Below are 22,863 nucleotides of genomic sequence, written 5' to 3' on the forward strand. Positions count from 1 at the left end.
CCCTTCCAACCCCTACAATTCTGTGATTCTGTGAAAGCTATGGGCACAGGATTTATGTCTATATTCTTTTTTTAATTTAGTTTTAAAAGTATAGAAGCAACTGTCACTACATAACTGCTTCAGGAAATGACCTTAAAAAGTTCCCTGGAAAGGAATGTAGTGTAAGTATATTAAATCAGCATGTCATGAGTGATAACAATGGCACCTGCTTTGCAGCAGGTACATTGACTCACTGTGTGTCACTGGGATTATGTTATCCAGACACCACAAAACTGTTAGAACCAGTAATCATAGACATGCTCCTGAGACATCTCTATTGTATTTCTGATGCAGCCATTAAAAATAAACAAACAAAACAACACACAAACAACTACATAATCTGGGCTAAAGAGCTGTTTCTTAGAGCAGGTTTGGCAGTAGATCTATGATTTAAATAAATGTATAGCTATGTTAATAATGGCAAAACCAGCTACCTGACAAAATTCCAGTTCTTAAAGACAAGAATGAACGTGTATTTGGTATTTACAATGGTTTCCTAAGATTAAATGAAAACCTGTCAGTTTTTTTACTTCACTGGAATTAAAAGCAAAAACAGAGATGAACTCATAGTCTATGATTTTAATTGAGGCCCTGGGGTGTCCAGAGAAGGGCAGTGAAGCTATGAAGGGTCTGGAACACAAATCTTACAAGGAGACATGATCCCATGGGTCTACATTATCTCTAAACTGGACAGAGATAGATTTAAGGGGTGGGCTATTCAGTGGATAAAAAATTGGTAGGATGGTCACAGCCAGAGGGTTGTTATCAATGGCTCTATGACCAGGTGGAAGCCTGTTAGTGTGTTGAATTATGATGATTTGGTTACATGCTGAATACTTGATTTATTAATTTTTATTCAGGGTAACCCAGGGCCACCTGGACCAGCTGGACCCCGTGCAGAAAAAGGTGAAGGCCACAAAGGTGAAGCTGTAAGTATAAATTTAATTCATTAGTGTTTAGTGCTTATAATTACATTCTGTACTTAGCGTTCTACCAATAAACAAATAAATAAATAAATAAGAAATTCCTTTGTATGTTCAATATTTAGTCACTTAGTTAAGTGTAACTAAACTTCTTTTCCATCCTTCACCAAGCTTAAGTATCTCAGATCTGTTCTAAAGTACTTTCCTTTTCTGGAAACAGTACTAGTTCTACAGACAGTCAGAACTGCATATAATCTGAACTGCTTTTGTTTCAGCATCGTGAAAGGGATTGTATGTAATTTCATTAAAGTCTTCATGGCTGCTCACAAGTATTTACTGTCATTATTGCATTGAGTTCCTTTCTCTCTCTATCCCTCCCTTCCTTTTTTATTTTTTTCTTCCTCATCTGCTTGGCCAATTCATTAATCAAACTATATAAATGCTGCTTATAGTCTGCCCAGTTATAGAGTGGAAAATTTAGGTGTATGTGTGCATGCTGCATTTCTATTAGTGATCAAACAATAAAAAGAGCTTTACTCAGCAGTTGTATTCCTTATAATATGCTTACTACTGGATTCCTATCTCCAAATACTGTAAGAGTCATGCTTCTCTATGAATCAATCACAGACTCCAGTAAAAACTGTCTGTATTTCTTCCTGCCATGTGAATACATATTTTTGAAATGTCTGGAGGTGGTGGCATGTATCTTTCCCATTCTTAGGCCAACTGTGCCTGCCTCATGGCCTGAAAAACCAACTCTGTAAACTACCAGCAGATACAAACAATAGTTATGTAGTTAAGTTTCAGTAGCTCTGATAGAGCAAAGACATCTGTCCCCTGAATGCTGAAAGGGATTCAACAGAATTGAAGAATTGAACAGGGAGTTCAGCAGAACAGACTTTCAACACAAACACATCAAAATGTGTTAGCCCTGAACTGACACCCAGATGTAATGTGTTGGCTAGAATCAAGTAGTCTTTTCAGGCTTCCTGGTGATATCAATGACTGTTGCTCAGTACACGACAGAAGTATTGTGAATTTGAGAGAATAAAACAAAGCAGAGAGATTAACAACTACTGATGAAATTCTCTTCTTTATGGAAGAACATAACTACTACTTCTTTAGGACAACTACTGACATGCAATATTCTTCTTCTTGTACCAGGAACCTCCAGGACCAGCAGGCCCAAGCATCATGGGAGATCCTAGACAAAAGGTACTAGTACAATGGTACTACATGCGCCTGGCTAGTAGACAATGTAGACAAATGTCTCCCTACAAAGTACATTAGGTTAAGATGACAAAATGTTTCAATTACATCTCCCACTTTGCTTTTTGTTTAAAAGAAAAGCTTGCAATAGATTTTTCTACCTTGTTAGATGCAAACCAGTTCTTCTTTATATCTTCAGATTTTCTCTACACCCAGAGAATCAAAGTGTTTTTATGTGCTGGAATTTCCACGTGGAAGTCAGAATCCAATGAAGGCAGAATATTGCTTAGTAATCACTCACCTTCCTTTTTCTATGGCAACAAAAAGGGCAAGGCTACAAACAAATAAGGATAAATAGTGATTACACGTGAAACAGACGTAATTCTAAAGTTCCTAGCTATTGATTCCCAAGAGAAGACTATGTTCTTAACTGAAAGTGAATATCATTGTATAGGAAAAACTTGATGGCAAAAAAATGAACACACAACAAATGAAGGGAAGCAATAAACAGGCGAGAAATACAACACTGAAACACTTCCAAGTTTGTTTGTTTGTTTTTATCATAAAACACAAAATTACTAAAGAGTTACAAAGCTCTAAGCAGTGTGTAATTAGTCTAAAAAGTCACATTGTAGCTACTATGTCACAAAACCTTGAAAAAAAGAAATCTACGACTAAAATCATGTGAGAAATTGCTTTATGGTGTCCTGCAGAGTGGTTTATTTAATGATTTCCTTATTACATGTGAAATAGGAAACACAGAGCATGTTGTAGCAGAAAGCAAAATAATCATCACCCTTTTCTTTTTTTCTCAAACAGAACTTTCAACATAAGTTCTCAGAACATGGATGTTCACATCAAAAATAAACAATAACAGGAATGCCTTAAAAACATATCTGCAATGAAGGAAAACCTGAACGCCACTGATCCTTAAAATGACCAATAATATGATAAAAGGGACCTGAAACACCTGGATTTGTCCTTCTGTTCAGAGCTACCACTTAACAATACAGGACATCACACCTGGAGTAACACAGAGTCTGGCACATGCCAAGACTGAAGAACATAATTTCAATTTGGCAGTCAGTATAGACTTTCAGATAATAGGTAGCACTAAACTAATTAGATTTTTTATGTGAGATTTTTTTTCCAAATAAAGATTTTACACTTGATATAATACAGTCCTCTAAGATATTTTTCTTGTTACTACAGAATAACTTTTCATTTAAACCCTAGAATATTGTAGAAAATTATTAATAGTTATTTCATAAAAATATAACTTATGGTTGCAAAGTGTCTAGGGACATATTTACATCTGGAACTCTCCCTTGACTGCTATAATTCTGGAGAGTAGTATTTGCTCCAGAAAAATAAATTGTGAGGTCATGTCAGGCAATCAGATAACATGATCTATTGTTATGATAAACAAGGCTGAATGATTAAGAAAAACAGAAATCTAAAATAAAATTTCATTGGGAATATAGGAATTTAACGTGAGGAAATTTGAGTTAAAAAAACCCAAAAGGCAATTAAAGGGTTTTTGTATGTTCTTTTGCTTGTTTGCTTTTAAGTGAAAGAAAACCACCCCAATAATTGCAGAGGAATTTCCCAATTGAGAATTTTTACATCACTGGCATTTTTTAATCAATTTTTGTGGTTGTATTTCTGGAGAGAATCAGAAATAAGAAAAGCATACAGAAATAAGCAAAGAAAAATTAGAAACTTCTAGGGTGATCTACATGAGTGTTTTAGGCTAGACTGGAAATGCACTGCTGAAGTAAATCTCCTAGTAGTCCCATTGTACTGTGGTTTGGTTTCTGAAGCAAAAAAGATCTACGCAGTAACACAACAAAAGAAATGGATTTGCTTCAGATGAAACTGAACTGGATGATCTGAGCTGGGAGCATGCACACTGTGCTTCTGTGATCAGTCTGCAGGAGCAGGATAGGCAGGTGCCCTCACATTGCATGTGATGTAAACTTCAGACCTTTTCTAGATAGTCACATTCGTAAAGTAATTCTGTACAGCCACATTAAACTTGGTGGAGAGGACAGTGAAAAAAAAAAAAAGAAACAAACAAAGAACACAAACAGCTCTTCACGCTTCCTTCTATTTTGTCCTTTTATTTGCTCACACAGAGTTTGAAATCCTTAATCTCTACAGAATTTCCTGGTAGCAAAGGTTCCATGAGGGAAAATAATTCACCTGGATTGTGAAAATCCCTCTGGAACTCAGTTCATAAAATGGATGATCATATGTTCACTGGCTATCTCTCATCCTTTCAATATAAAAAAAAAATATATAATATAACACCAACAATCTTAGAATATAAAAGGAACATTTATTTGATAAAAGAGCTTCATAAATTTACTCACTAGTCAATTTGAAATCCCTTTGAGTATCATTACATAAGAATGTTCCAGTCAGTTGAATCAGAGTTCTGTTCTCCCTGCTCTCAGAAGTGGCTCACATATGTGCATGCTGCAAGATAGGAATTTTATATATCAGAGGTCAAATTTACATGAAAGCAAAATTGGAACATGTGGAATGCATTCAATCTGGGCAGCACACTATTTTCTATAGCATTTAAACAGAGGCAGATGATGTCAGAGTATAATAAAAAATTGATATATAAGCACTACTGCCAAGCAGGAGATGGGTTACAGGCATTTAAGAGTAAGAGCACAGCACTAAATAAAAAGAAAGTTTCATTCTCAGTAATCACTTAACTGAAGGATTATTAAAATCCCTAGCACAGCATGAACATTTGGGCTGGATCCATTTGCAGTATAAATAACTTCTGCAGTTTGAGGCATGTCTGTTTGAACTAAAATGAGGAAGGTAGAGATGCAGTCTTTTTTTCTTCAATTCTTCGCCCTCTCTAAGGAGAGTGTTGCAGTGTCCATTGTGTGTTTCAGTACCAAATATACCTCTTGTAGTAAATGAGATACATATTCTTGGAAGCCAGAACTTATTTTTCGTGTGAGCATTAAGTCACTTACTGAGCTTTCTTGATCAAATGATAAGAAATAAGCATTGTAGTCCTGTACTTTTGTTGTCATAGAATAATAGATAGGCTCGAGTTGGAAACGATCATCAGTTTTCAACTCCTCTGCCATGGGCAGGGTTGCCACCCACAGATGAGGCTGCCCAGGGCCCCATCCAACCTGTCCTTGAAAACCTCTAGGGATGGGACACCCACACCTTCACTGGGCTACCTGTTCCAACTTCTGAGTAAAAATTTCTTCCTAACATCTTACCTAAATCTCCCCTCTTTTAGTTTAAAACTATTCCTCCTTGTCCCATCACTATCAGAACGTGACTCAGTTTTTTATTTCTTGTTTCAGTTCTGTTTTTTTCTAGTTCACTGATGGTTATTAGCTTGTCTACAAGCACCGTGCAGGAAACAAATTAGAGCTCACGAAGGAGAAGTTCTAATCCTTTCTGAAATTAATTCCCTGGAGAAGAGTCTAGTGTCACACCTTAGGAAAAAAAACAACCTGCTCCCTTTTGCAATTTATAAAGCAAAATGAAAGTGTTTTTCTCTAAGCCAAGAAATACAGAAACTGAGAATTACTACAAAGCTCTACAAAAGAGCTTTTCAGTGAGACATCTGGTATTAACTAAGCATGTGAGGCTAAAATTTGACCCTTCACCTGCAATGACCCTGTGTGAGAATGTATTACTCATGGAAGGATAAGAGATAAAACTTCAAGACATTCTTGTGATTTTTTTTGGTCAGGCCTGGTCTAAGACTAGATTGCAGCTCCAACAAATTTAAACTCTACAAATTGTTTATCTGCTCAGTAACTTCCCTTCACAATGGCTTTCTGACTGCTTCTTTGTCCACAGCAGCCCAGAATCTCTTAAGAACAATGTATGCTGCACTGCATTGTCTGTGTAACTGCCTCATAGCTTTGACACCTCTGGCAGGTTTCAGAAGCTTGAGAAGGGAAACCTTTGGCTGCTCTGTGCTTCACCTGCTGGGGCTGTTTTTCCCAAATCAAACCAAGAGACAAACTCCTCACTTTGATCAAATCTGAGGGAGAAATTCCCTACTGACTAATCTGGCAAACAGCTTAATCCTCAGACTCTGAGCTTCACACACTAATTTAAAGCCAAGTGTGTCCATGAACCTTGACCATATGCTGACTCAAGTTGGCCAGTGTCTACTGCTTTAGAAGAAAGAAGAATTGAAAATGAATTCAGTAGCCAAATATTACATCAAGGAGGAAAGCATTATAAACTTAATCTAAGACTTGGTCTTCAGATTTGGGTTTACCACCTCTCCAGACCATCAAAACAGAGCTAAGGGCCTAATGTAGTAACATGAACAGTTGCCAGAACTTCATGTGGGAATTTCATAGCCACGTACGATACATGCAGATTGGAGCCATCTGTCACTGGAGATTGAATATGGGGCATTTCACCTAAAAAGCAGTACAAATGTTCATGGAAAGTAAAAGAAGTCAGAAAAAGATTCTGTCCTTTTGTTTCCTTCTTTTTTGACCAGTATGATCAGTATCACAAATGCTGAAGTGCCATGTGTGATCTGTGTGATTTGTACTTGCACTTTTCTCCTGGTTAGAATGCTCCCTCTGCAGGCATATCAATTTCTAGTGCTTTTCCTAGCGCGAAAGCAAATAGAATGAAGACTTTCATCAGTGAAAAAATTTATTTTGTCATTATCACCTCTTCTGGACACTATTGTTAGTGTACTGGATGATCAATATCTTATCAGAACATTTCTACCTTTTGCATTTGCCTGCATGGATATAATTTAAGGACACTCACTAAACTTGGTTCAGAATTTTCTGCTCACTGAATATAAACTGAAAAGAAAAAAAAAAGTATAAGCTGAGCTTTTCTTTGTCTATAAAGCAAATGTTTGTAACATTTATTTGATTTCTTTGTGAAGCTTAGTTGTTTGACCAACTGCTTTGTGAGTGGATGAAAAGTGTACTAGTATGTAAATGGTAAATTACTGATGCTATTATGACTACTTTCAGGGAGACCATGGACTGATCAGATATCCTGGGCCCCCAGGACCAAGGGGAATTGGAATGGTTGGTCCTAAGGTTGGTACTACACCATCTTGAAGCTTCCTGCTTATTTGTAATGCTGGCTGCCAGACTCTCTGGTCTTTCTCCAGAACAGCTCATTCAGTTACTGATTCACGTTGGTGCAGCTGCAGAAGAAATCAAGCTTTAAAGCATGGGATTGACTGTACATTTCTCCTGTCTGGATCAGAAAGGAGTACTGCCTGAAAACTGCATTTGCAGCTAAACTTTATGAGATCACAGCTTTGGATTGCAATGAGATAATAAATGAGTTAAACGACACATTTATTCCTTTTGCATCTATTCTATTTCCAAGATATTCTTTTGTGGGTGAGAATATGTTAAATTTGGATTTCATGTTTGCATTTTTTTTTGCTCAGTGATATTGAATCCCATTAGCATTTTTTTTTTTTTTTTGTAAAACCATTAAGAAAGAAACATAAAGCCAGAAAATTAATTCTATAAGGAGCCAGCATGCAACATCTGGACAATTTTTAATTTCCTCCACTAAAATGAATGATACTTCAAAAAAAAGAGAAAAGAAAAGAAAAAAAGAAAAGAAAAGAAAAGAAAAGAAAAGAAAAGAAAAGAAAAGAAAAGAAAAGAAAAGAAAAGAAAAGAAAAGAAAAGAAAAGAAAAGAAAAGAAAAGAAAAGAAAAGAAAAGAAAAGAAAAGAAAAGAAAAGAAAAGAAAAGAAAGGAAAAGAAAGGAAAAGAAAGGAAAAGAAAGGAAAAGAAAAGAGAAAAGAGAAGAGAAGAGAAGAGAAGAGAAGAGAAGAGAAGAGAAGAGAAGAGAAGAGAAGAGAAGAGAAGAGAAGAGAAGAAAAGAAATAGAAAAGAAAAGAAAAGAAAAGAAAAGAAAAGAAAAGAAAAGAAAAGAAAAGAAAAGAAAAGAAAAGAAAAGAAAAGAAAAGAAAAGAAAAGAAAAGAAAAGAAAAGAAAAGAAAAGAAAAGAAAGAAAAGAAAAGAAAAGAAAAAGAAAATGCTGCTAAAAAAGATAACTCAGTTCATGCCTGTATTTCTATATCATGGATGTGTTAACTAATTATTTTGTACAAAGTCAATGGAGAAATCATTAGATTTCTGTGTATATTTCTCCACATTAACTTAAGTTAAAAACATGTATGTCTTTGGAACTTTTCTAAAATTTCTTTAGATTGATTAACAGAAGTCTCCATGGCTGTTTTGGATAAACTGGTGTCTGTGGAGAAATCTCATTACCAACCTGATACAGAAATGCAGTGAGGAATAGAGCATGCATGTTTTCTCAGGAAGTACATATGACTTTGCCTTGCTTTGTGAAAGCTATAGCAATTTCAGGACCTCAGTAAATCATATGGACAGTAGGTTTAAAAAGAGTAAGTTTGGCAAGAATCAGTTTAGGCTCAGTCACGAAGCCCACAGAATGTGTGACAATATAGAGTGCTCAGCCCAAAGTCTTCAAGAATGAAAAACATGTTCCCCATGTGGAAATGATATTTTGTTTTCAGGGCTGAGGACCTCCTTGTATCACTTAGTTCTCAAGGTAAGATTTTTAGAACAACACTGGTTAGTGTGAACCCTTGCTGATACAAACACAGTTTAAACATAGTATTTTTTACAAGAGATTCTGTAAAAGTGTGTGGCAAAATTTTGTCCAGGGATGGCTGGAAGGACTTTTTTTTTTTTTTTTTTTTAGGTGTTGCTTTGGCTTTTGCCTTCTCCTTTTCCACTTAAGATTTTCTGAATGAGTGGTGTTCCCAAAGTCTGTGGCTCCATAGTGTCTTGAAATGTGTGTGTATGCAGTGCGTAAGAGCTAACATGTCTAGCTTTGTTGCTCCACTGTTTGCCTGTGTGCAGTGGTTGCATAAAGCTGTTGGATAAAGTTGTCTTCTGTTGGTTTATATACTGGAAAAAAAAAGGGAAAATCATCACACTGTTTCATGGACAGGTTTTATTCTTTAATTGTTTTCTGCTTAATTGTTCCTTTAGTTGCCTGGGAATTTACCAAGTATAACTACTGAAGCCTACAGTGTGAAACCATAAGTTACAAAAGGATCAGAACTAGAGCCTTTGAAAAGGCTTTACGTGTGCTTCCACTGAATTAGAAATGACTTCTTTAGTATTACCAGGAATAGAATTTATCTCCTAATTCTTCATTTTTTTGCTGCACTGACTGAAATAGGGTATTATGGGACAGAAAGGCTTGCCTGGTCTCCCCGGTCCTCCTGGCATCAGCATACAGGGAGATAAGGTAATCCAGTTTAATGTGTTATGTGTCCAGTTTCTTCTTCTATCTCTCTCCTAGGAAGTTTGATCTTTTTTTTTTTTCTTCCTCTGTATATTCTGTTTGCCTCCAACTCACTGAAGTCTTGCAAATACACTTTGTAAATTTTTCAAAGTGTATAAAATTTACTTTAACTGTTGACTTTCACTACAGTTGGCACCTGACTACTCTCCTATTATTCTTATTGCTGCAGATATATTTGACCTGTCTCATCCCTGTCACATCTCATTCCCTTATTAGATTTAGTATACTGTCCAAAGAAAATAGCTCAAGTTTGCTTCTGATGCCTTTATGTAAAGACAGTAACAGAGAGGTACTGTTTGGTTTTCGTTTGTTTGTTTGTTTGTTTTCAGAACAAGACAAACAGCATGTAACTGTAGGAATATAAAATAAATTAACCAATCTCCAACATATTCTTCATCAGGTTGTTGTTACTAGCCTACAGTACTAGCTGTAATCAAAATTTGTCTCCTTACAAGGAGAAAGTCAAACTTGGTAACATATTCTCACCATTGAAATTTAAAGAAATACCTTGTCATAAATGTGTGAAAACAAATTGCTAAAACCAAGGTTTCTAGTGGAGAAAAAAATGTTTCTCCAATTTCTCTGAAATCAATGCTTAAAGTTGAGCATGTGATTGACTATTTCCCTAGATCAGGAGTTGAGCTCCACTGTGCAATTCTCAAACTTTAAATCACCAGTAATTCAGTAAGAGAAGCACTATTACAGTTGGGTTAAGACAGATGTCTCACTATACACAGTAGGATATAGAAACTGAAGCCACCATGGAATTTGTTGGCAAGACTGGTTCTCATTGCAGAGTACTGTCATGCTAAAAATAATAATAATAAAAAATAAATAAAAAACAAAAAACAATAAATAAATAAATAAATAAATAAATAAATGAATAAATAAAACCATGAAATGTTGTGTTATTACCAAATGTTTCATAGGAGAATCATTCTTATACTCAGGGTGGAATTATTTTATACAATCTTCACCAGGAAATCACTTATTCCTGGCTTTGTTTCATAAGTACTTCAATTCCAGCTTCAGCATCTTCCATAATAATGTTAATCATTTCCCTTTTCATACAAGCAGAGAGCACTCTCCTTTTTCACTGTAAAGTGTTTTATAGCATCAGGACGTACTTTACCATGCTCTTCCTTTCCTCATCTTTCCTCATTATTAAATAACTCTCTTCAGCAGATTCTGATGTATCATGTTTCAATACTTTCCCAGACAGAGATCTGTCTGCATTAGAGTCATCTGTCTGAACCTTTGGTTTTGATCTATTTGCAGCTTTCTTCTATTTTAATGATTATCAGGGACCACAAAGATACTAGGTATTCTAACGTGATCATGTAGGTAATTTTTTTGTTGTTGTTGTTGAATTTCAGAAGCCTGTTTGCTCTATTCCTGAGGAAAACAGAAATGTTCCTGCCATTTCTGTATACTTAATAGTATAGGAAAACTGGCTTTAATAGATATTTCTGTTGCGTTCTCATCTACTTGTGATATTTCTTTGTTAATTTCATGGGTATGGAGGTTAGTTATAAAAGCACAATTGCCATTCTGAACAAAAATGTTTCATGACTCAATCTAATGGAGGAAAAATATATCAATCATTGAATATTTTTTCTGTTCCTGAAGAAAAGTAAAAGTCAAGATATTTTCCATGGGTAACATATAGATAGAAAGATCCACAGATATACAGATATACAGAGCTTTGGATAGTAGCAGCGGAATTGCTACGAATAATATTTATCAGTACCTGCTCCATTCGTTGGCACTTGTTGAGCATCTATCTGTCCTTCTGTCTCCTCACAACCATGCCAAGCTTCATACTTTTTGGTCACTCTTCATCAGCTTAAAACTACTATACTCCTCTATTTGAACTATCAATATTGCTCCAAGTGTATTTTTGTATATACACAGAGCTCTGTAGGTATATGGTAAGAATGGAATGTCAAAAATAAGATGGGATTTGAGTAACTTTTTGCTAATATCAGCATCTGTTGGTCTTTTTTTGTGTGCTTGGTTTCCTTTCAAAACCACAGTCTCAGCATTTTCAGGTCTGCACTCAGAGAATGTCGTTTTAATGTAAAAGTCTACTTATTGACCAGTGATCTACCAGTATACTAGATCAAGGTCTTTTTCTAGATGAATACTGCTTTGGATTTTAGGATAAGGCTGATAGTCAATTTTGAGTTTAATTTCTGCATACATTGAGGTGGTAAAATTACAAATATTTAAAAACTAATACAGTACGGTTCCTACTTTGTTATTAAATATTTTCTTAGAGTGTCTATGACAAATCCTTTCTGTTGATCAATTACACAAGTAGAGGAAGCAGGATTTGATTCTGCAGTTGACATTCAAGGGATAAAGCTCACGTGTGCCTGTGATTAATGACAGCTGTATGGGCATGACTTTTCTAGAAAAGTAGGTCTCATTCAGTTTTGTTGCCTGAACACCATCCTAACAGTGTCAAAAGACATCAATAAATCTATAGGTTTTTAGAGCTGATATTCATTGTTAGTGACAGACCACTGGAATACAAAGCAGATTCTAATTCTGGTTCATATGTATGTGCTCTGCAAATCTGTAAAGAGGTATATCAGGCAGTTCTATGATGACTAGTTGGGAAGAGCAGTCTGTCCCATTGCTGGACAGCAAACGGTGAAACAGGCTGGCATGCTATTTTGCTGTATTTAAAAGTCATTGGCATTAATAACCTATATAAAAGACCTAGGAAGTACAATCCTGCTGGAAAGTAGCTTAAAGTAATTAAATAGTCACTGTATGTTACTGTAACAATGCCAACAAAGCTCCCTTGTGCGTTCCATTGCCTTATTGATATTTCCTATTTGTAAGGAATCCCATTTCTTTCCCAGTGCATTAGCTATGTAATTTGCTGCATCACAGTTTCTTTTCTGGTATCCGACATCTACGTAATGGTGCCTTTTTTTTTCTTTTTTTTTTCTATCTGTAAATTGTGGAGTGAGGAAATGGGAGAGTTCTTACAGAGGCAAGAAGCTGATGATGAGCAGGTCAGTGGTGTGTAGTTCTGATGAGGAGCAGAGGTTTTCAGCTCTCTGTGTTGGGTCTAGTGGATCTGAGAGGCTCCACAGGGCAGGGCTCCTCAGGCAGTGCCTTTGGTGAAGATGTGTCAGAGTGTGGTAGGTGCCTTTGCCTAGTGCAGGGCTAAGCCATGACCATGACCTACCTATGTGCAATCAGTAGCTCCCATTTCAGCAGATTCTAAATGAAATCTGGGATTTGAACAGGAATAAAAACACCCACTGACTTTGACTCCTAGTATACTGCCTTTTCTAGGGAGGTGTGTCTCATTGTCTGACTCCATGTGAACTTCCAGCTCATGAGAGCCAAGCACATGAAGAGAAATTGTCTGACTTGGTCATGCACCGTGTAGCTGCTTCTCCACCTGCAGAAGTCTGTAATTCCCTTATCCAGTCCAGCAGAAATAATCAGTCCACCAGTCCACCAAAAGCACTAGTATACCTACTGTGAAGACTGGAGTCTTGATAAATGTGTATTTCTCTGTCCACAATGAACAGTGCAGCCACTTTAGGCATAGTTGTGAACACTTATCCAAGCGTGAGTACAGGGTGTGTTAGTGAGACAGTCTGAGAGCTCTTCTCTGAAAAATATAACTCACTAGACTTGTGCTGGTCTATGCAGATATGCCTGAGCTAGGTTTAGCGCATGCAATAGGTGGTCTTGCTGATATTCTCTAGAGCTGTTTTTTATATTTGTACCGAGCACTGCTGTCATGCTGCAAATGTGAATTTTGGGGGAGTATTTATGAATCAGGGAATCTAATTCTCTCTAGCTGTGTTTAAAATGTATACAGTATTTGATCTGCAGTAGTTATTTGCTTTACCCTGTTAAAGAAAAGAGGGCAGTTCCTGGAATCCACAAGTTGTGAAAGATTTCCTGTACTTATTTTATAACAACTGTGGTTTTAGACATGCTATATGCTCATATTGGTAGTGTGAACATGCTTTTCAAGTCCTTGTGTGCACAGCAGGACATAGTGAACAATCCTTAAAAGTAAATTTGAACTTCGTAGCTAACTGATACTGTATTTTGAAGTGTCAGCAGAAAGGTGCTCTCTTGACAGTGTGAAAAACACAGATCTCATTTACTCAAGCTCAGAAATACTAAGTCAACCCTGAAGGGATCCTAGGTGTGTGTACCTAGAGAATCTTTGTGTTGGACCTCGTTTTTCCACTTGTAGGCTGGATGAATAACTGTCTGAACCTCATCATGTGAAACTCTTTACTTTTATCTTTCATCTATTTCAGTGTAATGTCAATATTTTGTTTAATTAAACAGTAATGTAGTCTTCATTGTATACGTTATTAAAGTTTCATGTACATTACGATTCATACTCGATTGTTTATTTCTCCAGATTCAGAGCAATCCTATCTTGAAAACTGTGTTTCATTTTCTAATACAAGTATCTGTCTTTCTCTGTGATTCAGGATGTCATAAACTGAATAGATACAGCATGGATTTTACCTTAATTTTTCATTAAACTTACTTTTCATGTTCTGTTTAGGGAGAAAAAGGAAATCAAGGTTTCCATGGGCCAAAGGGCTCAACAGGAGTTGGGCTTCCTGGAACAAAGGTAAATCATCACAATAAGGGAAAAAATGGTTATGTTTTCTTTATTGTTTATTTGATGTTACAGGTCTTAGAAGATTAATAAAAGGCAAATAAACTGCCTTACATAGTTGACAAGATACATGCTTACTGATTATTGTTAACTTTGGAGTCTATGAAAGTCCTAACCATCACTAAAGATCAGGCTCTGAAGTAATATTTAGAATGAGCTCTTACTTGTTAGTAGGACAATAATACTAGTCAAATCACGTGTTCTGCTATAGTCATATAGTTTTTAGGTATTAAAAAATCAAAGCATCTGTTTATTTGCCGGGCTTTCACCAAAAATATCTCCTAATATTCTGTTTTGCTATTTGCTATTAAAAAAGCAGATCTGTCACAAGAATAGTTCAGCAGGAATTTCATATACCTGTTCTCTACTGGATGTGACAAATAGCAAACAGATCTGTTTTTAGCATATTTAGATGAGAATACTAGCATCTAGCATCCACACAGTCAGTAGATTGTATTTGCTGACATTAATTTTGTTGAGGTAGGATAGAATACACAGACAAATAATGGAAAGTAATACAGTTAGCTGGATATTATGATTTTGTGAAAATAAACCATCAAGTGTCTTCCAAGAGCTTACGTAGTGGAGTCTGATTTCCATAACGCTCTGGAGGAGCTGATCAATTTTCACGTTTGAATAAGATCAGGATCAGACTCAGGGAGTCAAAAGGGTTCCACAGATTTGATAGCAATCATCCTGGCAAATGCTGTAACAGAGGAGGGTATCTAAGTGATTCCATTGTCTGGGAAGTAACGAGGAATCATATCGAACTGGGCACTCTCCTCATTGAATTCCTAAGGTTTAAAATTTCAGGTGAAATATTTGGAGATCAAAAATTCCAGAGAGAAGTAAAAAAACTGTCATGCACAATCATCTTCTTGAATACATTTCTAATTAAGGTCCTAAATCCTTTTTATAGTATATTTCATACCTGCATTAGCTGAAATGCACTGAAGTTGAACCACTTCCCTTTTAGAAAATCAGAAGGTCTAGTCACTTGAATAAAAAATGAAGAATTTGTTACTAAGTATGAAACTACATATTTTTGAATGTATGTAACAATCCAAGCATCTATTTTCTGGGCAAGGTCTCAGTATGTCACATGGGTTCTGCATAAAGCTAGTGTGAGTTTCGATATGTTGGCAGATTTCAAGCAGTCAAGTCTCTCCATAGATCTGCATTAATATAGTCCAATTTAGAATTCAAGAAAATCAAAAAAGTAAATATTAAATAATCTCATGATCAGCGTGAAGTTATCTTCACCCCTTACTCAAAGAAATTTCTTGAAGATTTATGTTGCCAGTCTTGTTTTCTCCAAGAAGCTATGCTTTCAGATATTCTCTTCATAATACCTACAAGGGGAACCAGCCACAGGAAAAAGCTCAGAAATTTAATCTTAAAAATTACTTGAACCATAACTCCAACTCTTACTGCCAACAAGACTGTTGGATCGGGTTAAATTTGACTGCTTTAAATTAGGGAGACTATGGAGATAAAGGTGACCCAGGAAGCAAAGGTGCCAAAGGAGAGATAGGAGACCCAGGACCTCCAGGATCAAAGGTAAAAGACATTATTTGTTACTTCTTTTCACATGGCAGAAATTAAACAAACTTGGCTTTTGCTAATTATCTCACTCTACATATTTTCAGGAAGCTTGGGGAGGAAATGGTGAACCTGGTCTTTCAGTAAGTATGTATATGAATCAATTTAAATGTTAGATATTTATTTTGGAAAATGCTTATAGTTTATGTGATATTACACAAAGGTGATTTAGGGGCATTGCATTCCCTGCATTTTTGTAGGCAGATAAGTTGATGAATTTTGTCATTCTTAAAACACGCAGCAGACTGCTTAAAACTCTTTTTTTTTTTTTCTTTCAGAGAGAAGAAGTCATAAGACTTATCTATGAAATATGTGGTAAGCATTCCAGCATGGAAAAAAAAATCAGCTTTAGTAAAGCAAACTGAATTTAGGTTGCCTGAATGGATATTGCTCTGCATGTTTGTGTCTAAGGATACAACTTACATGAAAAATGTTCACTGTGTTGCCAGAGTAATTCTGGAAGTAGTTTAGTCCAGCTCTGTTTATGTTTCCCAGTACTGATGGCTTTAAAATCATATGGAATCATTAACTGAGCTTTGACTGTAAATCTGATTCAATTCATTTTTATAATTGTTAAGTTGGTTTCTGATAAGATGTCTGAAATGTTCTCCTAGGTTACGGTGCCAGATGTAGAGTAACACCGCTGGAACTTGTATTTGTCATTGACAGTTCAGAAAGTGTCAGACCAGACAACTTCAACAGCACCAAAACTTTTATGAAAACGGTCATTGATGAGGTTTCAGCCAGCCATGCTACAACACGCACTGGCATTACCAACTTCAGCCACAAAGTGGAGTTGGTATCTTCTCTAGAGAAATACACAACCAAAGAACCTCTGAAATCTGCTGTTGATAAAATGTTCTACTTAGGAGAAGGAATGTACACAGCTTCTGCCATTAAAAAAGCCATTAACCTATTTCAGGAAGCACGCCCAGCAGTAAGAAAAGTTGCTGTGGTAGTAACAGATGGACAAGCAGACACTCGTGACAAAGTGCGCCTGGATACGGTAGTAAGGGAAGCACATGCTGCAAATATTGACATATTTGTCATTGGAATTGTTCAAGAAACTGATCCTCATTATGATAATTTTCTGAAAGAAATGCACCTAATTGCAACAGACCCTGATGAAGAACATTTTTGCCGGATAGAGGACTTCAAGACACTCTCAGGTAAAAGAAACTATGTAAGAAAATATTTGATATAAGCAAATAACAGTTTGGACTTCCTTTGCAAGGCAAGGCAGCCCATAGGTTCTCAGTGAATGGCAGCTTATGCCGTTTTGAACACAGCTTGGTTTTCAATGTCCCTTGTTCTTTGGTCAAATGGAACTTTTGGCAAACTTTTATCTCTTGAAGAAACAATGAAAAACAGTGAACAGTGATTTTCAGAGCTTAGGCCTTTTTTGGGGCACTATTCCTTGCTGAGAACTTGCATCAGCTTTCCCTCACAGTACTTTCATGTAGGGCCACAGATTCAGCCCCAGAAGAAGTGGATTTCCTTCCATCTTGGTACACCATCTCTGTCTTTTCCTCTCTTTTATGTATGGCTGTTTGTGATTTGTCAGTCTGGCAGTCTCTTCGCCATCTTTTATGAATACTCATTTTTTTCTGAAAGCCATAGGGAATTCTATGCTTTCATTCTGATTCTAGGGAAGAGGTGGTGGAGGAATATCAACAAGAGGATGATGTTTGCTTTACTCTGCATTATTCATTTCAAACAGGCTTGAAAAATCCTCTGGCCACATCTGGAATCAGGAAAAAGACAGAGGAAACATATAATGACCAATGGAAGAAACGAACATTGTTCTCAACTAACTTCAGTCTAACCCCCTATAAACTATATTTATCCTGAGCATAAACTCATTTTGCTACACTGAGCCTGTGGATGGGCTTAAGTTAATGCGTTTAAGGCATTAACATTGAGAACAGAATCCGCACTAATGTTCTGGTGCCAGCTAAGATTAAAATTACAGCTCTGGCTCTGGCTCCAGCATTCAACATAGATGTATTCCCAGTCACTCCTTTTTTTTTTTTTACACATTAACACATTCTTTCCATCACCCTGTTTTTCTCTCTAGTCTGTTGAGCTGCAATTTATACCTAATATGAGCTTTGGCATTTTTATCTCTTATTTCTGTAAAGAACTAGAGGTCCTAAAAATCAACTAATTATGAGGGCGCATTATTTTATTAATTCCAATTTGAGTTGTGATAAAACTTCAGAAGACAGTCTTTCACAAGTCACTGTAGTTATATGTTGTGATTAATGCAGCACTAAAACCTTGTGGAGAATCACCGTGACTTTTCTTTATTACTCTTAAATAATTTCATCTTTTTTTAATGTTTTCAGCTCTTGCAGATAAACTCATCACAAAAATCTGTGATAATGTGTCTGAAATTTACAGTAGAAAAGAAAATGTCCTATCTCCAAGTCCAGAACCTGAAATGCCTAATGAGGTTACTGACACTCAGTTACCTCGAGTGATGACTTCAGAGACCTCAGTGCCCCATACAGAAGGAATCCGTTACCCAGTAAGCTGGGTATTGAATGTTTTTAAAAGATGTGGCTCTTTGTTGGCATCCGTTTGCTATCTATTACACCATTTACCAATCTGTTAATATATGGGTAATGTCTCACCAAAAGATCTGAAAAAAGCTTTTAATGTTAGAGTGAACTCGTTTAAAACAGTTTACAGGGAAAAATGGATAATTCTGTGTCATCGTTGCAATAAATGACGTCTTTGTATTTATGTATTTCTGATTCATTTTAAAAGTGAGTTGGAAATACTTCAGGTGTGACACAGGCAGAGAGCATGCAAGGCATTTATTTATGTGATTGTTAGTGCTTGTCATGGTGATGCCCTGTAAGTATTATTAGGCTTTCAGCTTTTCTTGTCAGGCTGAGTCTCTAGGACTCCTTGCTCATGCTACTCTTTATTCTCCAGTTTTAATTTCTCCTGTCCTGTGCTGGGGTTCTGTTCAGAACAGAAAGGACAGGTGCTTTTTTAGTGCAATACATACACATTTTCTGCAGATGTGGATCAACTTAATTCTCTTAATAGGTCTTTGGTATTTTTCAGTCACTGTGTTAGTATCAGAATAGGACATTTCTCACCTTTACAGTATTTCAGCACTAACACTTTAGGGTGTTTTAACTGCTTTGCCTAAAAATAGCTGACGATAAACATGGAACAGATGCTTGCCCCCAAAATGTGCTGAAATGACTTTTAAAATATTTGCTGTAGCTTTGTGGAATGGATATTGTAGATCACCGTACCACCATTTAAACATTAAGTGAATTGAATATTGTATTTAGATCGGAGCTAATTAAATATTACTTATTTATGCTGGAGGAGTCAGTGAAATCCTCCATTGTTAGCCAGTAGTAACCCTTTGGATTGGTAATTACATAGTTCAACTTCACTTTCAAATTTCAGTTTAATTTATCTGAATGACAGCTCCCTCAGACAATGTAAGTGATTTAGGTTTGGGCCCTGTCATACCTGCAGAAACATCTGTGTGACACAGAGGGTCAGCTTTGGCACCCTGCATTGTTAAGGAAAATAACAGGGAAAATAAATGTAAACCTGTTCTTATAGATGCTGACATATATATATTTTATGATAAGGATCACAAATATGAACAATTCCTACTAGTTAGATGCATGTATGCTTGAATCTGACTGGCTTTGGTTGGTTATAGCTGAATCTTAGTGATATAATCATCATCACAATAGACATTGCCTTTTTGCAGATCTGTAAGATCCAATATGCAAAGGATTGGATGAACTGTCTATTTACATTTCAGTTATGCTTTGAGTTTCAGAGTGCCAGGGGCTGAAAGGAGTTTTCTTACACTGACTGACACGTCAGTACAGTCCTGTACATGGGAAGATGTTAAATATAGTATCAAATTTCTTCCTTCCTGCTCTCAGTAGATAATAAGATGTCTCGGATAAATGCAGTCATTTGTACCATACTGTACTAAGAAAAATACAGAGCTTCTTGACTATAATAAAACACTAGAGAGGCACATTTTTAGGTGATAATCTTCACCTGAAGAGATCTGTTGTTTTCTTTACATTTTGGTCAAGAAAAACTCTAGAATTCTGATAATTAGCAAGTGGATGTTAGACAGCTAGAAAAAGGAAAAAGAGACACTTAGTTTAAGACAGCAAGTATGCATCTTTGAGGCAATGTTAGTATTAGGATGTGGTTCCCTCAACACAAGATCTGCACATTTTTGCTACATTCAAGGGATTCCACATGTCAAAAGATCTTTGGAGGAGCACGATGTATACGTTTTTCTATCAGTAACTAACAAGCATCCTGCTCCCCTTGCCCACCATTTTCTATTCCTTCACAGACTTGATCTCATCTCTTTCACAGTGAGTGTAATAGATACCTAAAAGCTCCATCTTACCCCATCGTTCCTTTCCTCTTTAATTTATATTACAAACTACTCAGTGACTGAAATTTTACTGCAATTGAACTAATTCAGCTTAGTGACTAAATGGAAGGCATTACTTCAGCTGTCAGTGTCAGAAGATGCATTTGTTAAAATCGTGGTCCCTTCCTGTGTAATCACTAGAACAAGGTGTGAACCCATCTGCCATTATTGCTAAATAATGTTTGTAAAAAATACAATTACTTCCCTATATAATTCTCTCATCCTTTTCCTCTTCACATCTGAGCTCAGGTAGAATATTAACAGATTCTGACTCCTTTTGCAGCATAATCCACCACAGATATACTGAGCCACTGCTCTCTGCTCAGTATCACACTGTGACCACCTCTGTTCATAGAGAATCAAGATTCCCTCCGCTTTCCAACATAGATGAAACCAGACTCCAGAGTCCAGTTGTCAACCCTTTGCTCAATGTAACTGCTGCTGAAGATCGACACCTAACAGCACTGCAACCACAGGCAGCAAAACCTCAAAAAGGTACATTTCTGTCAGCAGAATGTTGGGTAGCAGATCTGTACCAAAATCAACCAACCAAAAATCCCCACTCCCTCCTTCATACAGTTATTGGATTTCATCATCTTTTGTTTTTCTGGTTGTTTTGGCTGCAGCCACCATACTGAGAGCCAGAGTTACAAACGTAGGTGACAACCCTCGTGTATTGGTTGAACTTAGGTATTTAAATGCCCATTTGAGTCTTGCATCAGAAATTAGGTAGCCTGATTTCAAACCAGTCACGTGTTTGTTTAGATCTGTTCACATATCTCATTAACTGAAATGGAATTGGGCTATAAATCTGAGATGTGTATATATTCCAGACATTATGAGGAAGAAAAAAGAAGATGCTCTAAACAATTAATGCACTTTTAGGGTGCATTAGGGTAATGTCACTGATATCCAGAATCCAAGAGAACTTTTACAGATATGCTTTCAGATCTCAGGTGCTTGGAACCTATGAAACCAGGTGATTGTCGGAACTATGTGGTGAAATGGTATTACAACAGGAATACCAATTCTTGTGGCCAGTTCTGGTATGGAGGTTGTAATGGTACCAACAATAGATTTGAAACTGAAGAATAATGTCGAGGAACCTGTGCTGATGAATAGGTAAGTTTTCTCTCCATCGTGTTCTTCTCCTTTAAGCACCTCTTTTCCAGGCTAAAAAAATATAATATTTAATTGCCTCCAATAATATACATAAATATTGTAGCATATTTTGTATACCTTTTTGAGATGCTGGGAGTAGAGTTGCACTTTGTGGCCATGAATTTATAGAGTGATACAGGGGTTTTTGACTTCACTCTTTATTCCTTATCTTACAGTTTCTCATGCTGTATTTGAGTTTTGCTTTTTATTTTTTTTTATTTTTACTTTTTTACTGTTAGTGAGAATTGAGGTGATGCATTCACAGATCTTAATTCCAGAACCTCATTTTTAGGATTAGCTGAAAAGTCATCATTTTATATGTGGATTTAGGATCATTTTTCTCATATGTACTATTTCACATTCTTCAAAACTCACTTTTCCTTTTCCACTCACAGCTTATTCAGTCAACATCACATTGTTCTGCAATTTCTTGCAGTCTTGCAGTTTAATATTGTCCCAGACTTGGTAATCTCACTTTTTACTCCCTTTGCTAGATTACTTATGACCATTTTGAGTAGGACAGACCACTTTTGTGACCAAAAGATAGCAAATACCACGCAAAATGGACTTGTTTGCAGCAGATAGGGTAGTAACCTTATTCTTTGAAATGAAATGCTTGAAGTTTAGAAGTTTTAAAGGCTTTTTTTTTCCTAAAAGATTGGATTTGTTAGTGAGTTTCAAATTAGAAAGTAAAAAATTGAGAGTAGCCTCCAAAAATCCCACTGTTTTTATACTCAGAACTAATAAGATGGTCACTCCAAGAAGAAAAACAACCATGAGGGCACAATTAATCTTGACTGAAAAAGAAGTACTGGAACACAAGGGCAATACATTGTTCTATGTACTCTGTAGAAGCCTGAAAATGAAGGGTTTCAGTGCTGTAGAACAAAACCAACTGTTGAAATCAAGAATTATTCTCCTTTCACAGAAGAAAGTCAGAACTAAAATTTGATGCTTAAATAAGTCTGGTGGTTTGTTGTTGTTGCTTTTAATCAGAAAAGTAAATGGCTTCAAAATATACTACAAAGGATATTAATTGTCTCTTGTGATATCCAGCTATGTACAGAGCTAGGAATAATCAGCAAGTCAAACAAAAGGTCTCAAGCTAGTAAACTTCCTACCAGTGGTGCAGAAAGGTCATGGAAGGCTCAAGCTACTGCTCAGAAATACAGCTCAAGCAGTAACACCAAGGATATCTACGTGCTGGAGAATTTAATAGTGAACAGATATCCAAAGAAATTCAGCAAGACAGGAATAAACACAAAGTGTGAGGAAACAAAAGAACAAGTTAAGACCACAGTGATATTTTCAGATTGGCTGAAAGGGTGGATTCAAAATTTAAAACAATACTGAAGTGCAATATCAGCATTATATCAAACTTGGAATATATATTGAGAGACTTTTTTTCTTGGCTATGTCTCAAAGTTATTTAAGTTAAAGACAGGACTTAGA

At 36.2% G+C, this 22,863-nt stretch overlaps 1 protein-coding gene across 1 annotated transcript; it reads left to right on the plus strand.

Annotated features, from left to right (window-relative positions):
• Positions 1-198: 198 nt before the first annotated feature.
• On the plus strand, positions 199-21,660 carry COL28A1 (collagen type XXVIII alpha 1 chain). The gene is made up of 15 exons (XM_065731208.1): positions 199-219; positions 900-968; positions 2,127-2,177; positions 7,181-7,249; positions 9,395-9,463; positions 14,085-14,153; positions 15,681-15,761; positions 15,851-15,886; positions 16,082-16,118; positions 16,418-16,972; positions 18,152-18,333; positions 19,504-19,558; positions 20,638-20,745; positions 21,270-21,372; positions 21,651-21,660. Exons 1-15 carry the CDS (start codon positions 199-201, stop codon positions 21,658-21,660), a joined length of 1,515 nt encoding a protein of 504 aa, XP_065587280.1.
• The last annotated feature ends 1,203 nt before the right edge of the window (positions 21,661-22,863 follow it).

The sequence above is a fragment of the Cyrtonyx montezumae genome, unplaced genomic scaffold (assembly GCF_038088225.1).
Source record: "Cyrtonyx montezumae isolate F1298 unplaced genomic scaffold, pur_monq_1.0 scaffold_14, whole genome shotgun sequence".
In the NCBI taxonomy this organism is placed as follows: Eukaryota; Metazoa; Chordata; class Aves; order Galliformes; family Odontophoridae; genus Cyrtonyx; species Cyrtonyx montezumae.

Bases quoted from the DNA above. Each gene is read 5' to 3' on its own strand.
- COL28A1 (XM_065731208.1), top strand. From the start codon at position 199: ATGGCACCTGCTTTGCAGCAG. The intron at 14,154-15,680 runs GTAAATCATCAC...GCTTTAAATTAG, and splicing joins TTGGGCTTCCTGGAACAAAG to GGAGACTATGGAGATAAAGG. The intron at 16,119-16,417 runs GTAAGCATTCCA...ATGTTCTCCTAG, and splicing joins ACTTATCTATGAAATATGTG to GTTACGGTGCCAGATGTAGA.